This window comes from Lathyrus oleraceus, chromosome 3 (assembly GCF_024323335.1).
Source record: "Lathyrus oleraceus cultivar Zhongwan6 chromosome 3, CAAS_Psat_ZW6_1.0, whole genome shotgun sequence".
Lineage (NCBI taxonomy): Eukaryota > Viridiplantae > Streptophyta > Magnoliopsida > Fabales > Fabaceae > Lathyrus > Lathyrus oleraceus.
The window spans coordinates 105,877,089-105,881,017 of record NC_066581.1 but is presented as its reverse complement, the minus strand read 5'-3'; the positions used below and the strand labels follow the sequence as shown (position 1 = coordinate 105,881,017).

Below are 3,929 nucleotides of genomic sequence, written 5' to 3'. Positions count from 1 at the left end.
TGATACTCGTGATATCCTGGATCCTAACTATACCGGAATCACATTTCCTGTGCATACCTAAATACAAAATTTCATGCATTCTCATCTCATCAGCATGAATTGCATATCATTTCCATTAACAAAAAAACTCATCCCATCCTTTGTCCATAACCCGCAGTTGAATTCCCGACATTCTATCGGACTTGAAGTAGCTCTGGAAAGATTATGGATCCATTGGAGCAAAGTCATATTGCATTGAGAGGAGATGTTGACTCAATAAAAAACCAGGTAGACCAACTTGTGGAGGCAATGATAGCTTTAGCAAAGAGGGAGGACAACATTCAGCAGACTGCAGTGGTTGAGAATGCGGTGTTAGCTCCGGTAAACGATCCTACCCAACCTCAGCTTGCGCGAACCCCAGTTGATAACTCTGTTGTACAGGAACGTCATATCATTCGAGATTCCTCTTACCATGATGATGTTGAATATCACAGCTTTGCATTCTCCGTGCCAAATTCACATGGAACAAGTCTATTGGTTAATACTGAACAACCACAAGATGATGAGATTGCTAAAAGATGCCGCGTGCTAGAGAAAAAGCTCAAGGCCATAGAAGGACAAGATACTGTTGAACAGAGTGCCTTGGACATGTGTTTGGTACCTGGCCTAGTTATACCCCCAAAATTTAAAGTACCAGAATTTGAGAAGTACAAAGGGGATAGTTGTCCAAAGCACCATTTGGTAATGTTTTGTCGAAAAATGACCTCTCATGCCCACATTGATAAGTTAATGATTCACTGTTTTCAAGACAGTTTGACTGGGGCATCATTGAATTGGTATATGAAGTTAGAAAGGAATCATGTTCAGTCATGGATAGACCTAGCTAATGCCTTTTTGAAGCAGTACAAATACAATTTGGACATGGCTCCTGATCGCATGCAGCTGAGGGCCTTATCTCAAGAAAACAACGAATCCTTCAAAGGGTATGCCCAAAGATGGAGAGAGTTAGCAGCTCGCGTTGAACCACCTCTCTTGGACAAAGAGGTGATGGAATTATTCAGGGATACCTTGCAAAGTCCTTACTTCGAAAGGATGATTAGCAGTGCAGCATCAGACTTCGCTCACTTGGTGTCAATTGGAGAACGCATCGAGCATGGCCTTAAAAGTGGAAAAATTCAATGCGCCTCAAATAGCCAGAGCATTGAGAGTGAATCTATTGCCAATTCCCCAAAGGAAGAAGAGGTTGAAGTTAATGCAGTATGGGAAGCTCCACAAGCTTCACACCAGACATCATTCTCTCTACATGGTCAGTATCCTACAACTCAAGGACCTCCTCAATATCAACAACAGACTCCACCTCAACAGCCATACAAATGGCAGAATACTCCGCATCAGCAGCGCCAGCATGCTCCACAAAGGCCAAGAAAGCCAGAGAGACATATTGATCCACTCCCAATGCCATACAGTCAATTACTTCCATATTTGATCAAGAGAGGACTGATAGTGCCAAAGGAGATAAAACCAGTAAGTCCTCCATATCCGCCAAGTTTTAACGCCAACTCCCGATGTGACTTCCATGCTGGGGCACAAGGGCATTCAACTGAAGACTGTAAGGTGCTCAAAAGCAAGGTACAAAATCTGCTCGATTCCAAGATGTTCTCACTTGCGCCTCGAAGCTTGCAAATCAATAATACTTTTTCACCTGGCTATGGGGGTCCATCAGTCCAAACTGTGGAAGAGATTTTCGAGAATAGGTCTGAAGATGATTGTCATATTAGTCTCGACGAGCAGAACTACCACCACTATGAAGAAGGATAGCCCAACAGTGAACTAGACACGAGAGAGATTCCTCTGCATTGACTCCCATTTGGCTATTCCTCGCATTTCATTTGTATTTTTCTTTGCATGTTAAGTACTTATCTGCTTTCAAGTATTGTTGATTTCCTTTAATGGTAATATTAATGAAATGATTATGCATGTTTTGAACGAATCCTTTCGTATTCACTCATTTTTTCCATTGATACAAAAAATATTTCTCCCATTCACTTATCAAACTGTTGTTTTAGCAAAGATTGAAGGGAGAATGACGAAAACGAAATACCCATAATTGTTGATTGTATGCTTTCGGATAAAACCTTGCTGATGATGTACAGGCATTGTTTCAAATCCCCAAACACTGGAGAGATAAGGAGTTAATCCCTAGTCAACCACTTCGAGCCTAGAAGTAGGAGTTTCTTTCGGATTTACAAACCCTTACATTTAACCTGGGGCAGGGTAGTGTTCAGTTAATCTGATTACACATTCAAATTACAAGACGAAGCATCCCGTCTGTGGATCAACCACATGATATTATTTGCACACATCCCGAAGTGTAGAAGGAATCTTGAAAAATACCAAATCTTATGTCGGTTATTCTTCAATGACCAATGACTTGGCAGTCACAAATTTAAAAAAAAAACAAAGAAAGAGCCCGCTAAGTCGAACACCCAAAGAGGCGATTTAGGCAAAAATTAGGGCAATCCCGATGGACTAAAAAGCTTCAAAAAGCAGTCCAGGCAAAAGTTAGGGATCAAAGCAAAAATCAAAAGAGGTCATGAAAAACCTCAACAAAATAAAACAAGATTCAGTGACCACCATGTCAAGAATCAAAGGGTCACCAACATTCATGAAGAGCAAAATAAGGTGACTGCCATTTCAAGCGAATCTTGAACCCTCATCTTTACACTGCCAAACTCTCTTAAAATTTGAATGTGTGTGTTGACTTAAACTGAATGTAGGATTGGAGATCATCATGAAGAAGGGGTGGGTTAAAATAAACTTTGAGCTTTATATCCTTCTGTTCAAAAAACCATGAACCAGGCCACGTTACAACCCTTAAAAGACCTAATTGAGGTAGGGTTTATTCTGAAAGCATATTACAGCAAGGTTACGTAAACTGACTCCTAAATATTTGTTAATCACCTGTATTGGCATCATATTCTCATTGTATCTTTCACACACTAGCTAAACCAGCAATGCGTTTGAACTAATGTTTCATTCGTCACACACTATCACATCACTTCAATAAATGATTTTTCAAACCTGCATGAATATCGCATTAGAATTACCATTAATTGAATAAACAATTTTAACTGCAAGTAAGTACTTGACATCAAGGAGCTTCGAAAAGCAATCAGTGAATAACTTGATCATTCGTCAATGCTGACCCAAATCAAAACTACTTCCTAACCCTATGGATTAGGGGCATGGTATCCAATGAATATGAATTGGCCAGTCAAAAGACAAACTCCAAGCATCAGTTGATCAAGGAGGCAAATTATTACAACATACTCAGTCAATCTGGGGCAAGCCTTTCAAAATCTAAATCAAGGGAAAATTACAGGAAGACTCGTACACTGGGGCAAATTGGTTCAAGTCATGGTATAATCGTTCCCAGGATTTCCTTTCAAAGTTTAAACCCTGCACACTGGGGCAGACAAGTTCCAAAGAGCCTTGGGGCAGAGCAAAAGCACAATCATCATGCATTGATTACGTCGCTATGCTCACTAAATCATCTACAAAGCATATCAGGCGAAGAAGTTAAGATTCTCTCAAGAACAAACACAAAATCTATCGACAAAGGATCAAACTTGGGGCATCAAAAGCATCCACATCTGTCTTCAATCATCACATCTTCAAAAGATCGAGTGTCGGGAAGTCAAAACCTTTCACAAACCAAAGTCCAATCCAAATTGGCAATTACCAAACCAAAGTCCAATCCAAATTGGCAATTACCAAAAAACAAAGTCTAATCCAAATTGGCAATTACAAAAAAAACACAAAGTCCAATCCCTATTGGCATCTTCAAAGCCAAAGTCCAATCCATATTGGCAACCACTGAAAGTCCACTTTGCTGGCATCTTCATAAATTCAAATCCAATCAACATTGGTACCCAGAAAGTCTCACCTTC

At 40.1% G+C, this 3,929-nt stretch overlaps 1 protein-coding gene across 1 annotated transcript; it reads left to right on the top strand.

Annotated features, from left to right (window-relative positions):
* The first annotated feature begins 204 nt into the window (after nucleotides 1-204).
* Nucleotides 205-1,797, top strand: LOC127129923 (uncharacterized). The gene has a single exon (XM_051059026.1). The coding sequence runs from the start codon at nucleotides 205-207 to the stop codon at nucleotides 1,795-1,797; it is 1,593 nt and encodes a 530-aa protein (XP_050914983.1).
* The last annotated feature ends 2,132 nt before the right edge of the window (nucleotides 1,798-3,929 follow it).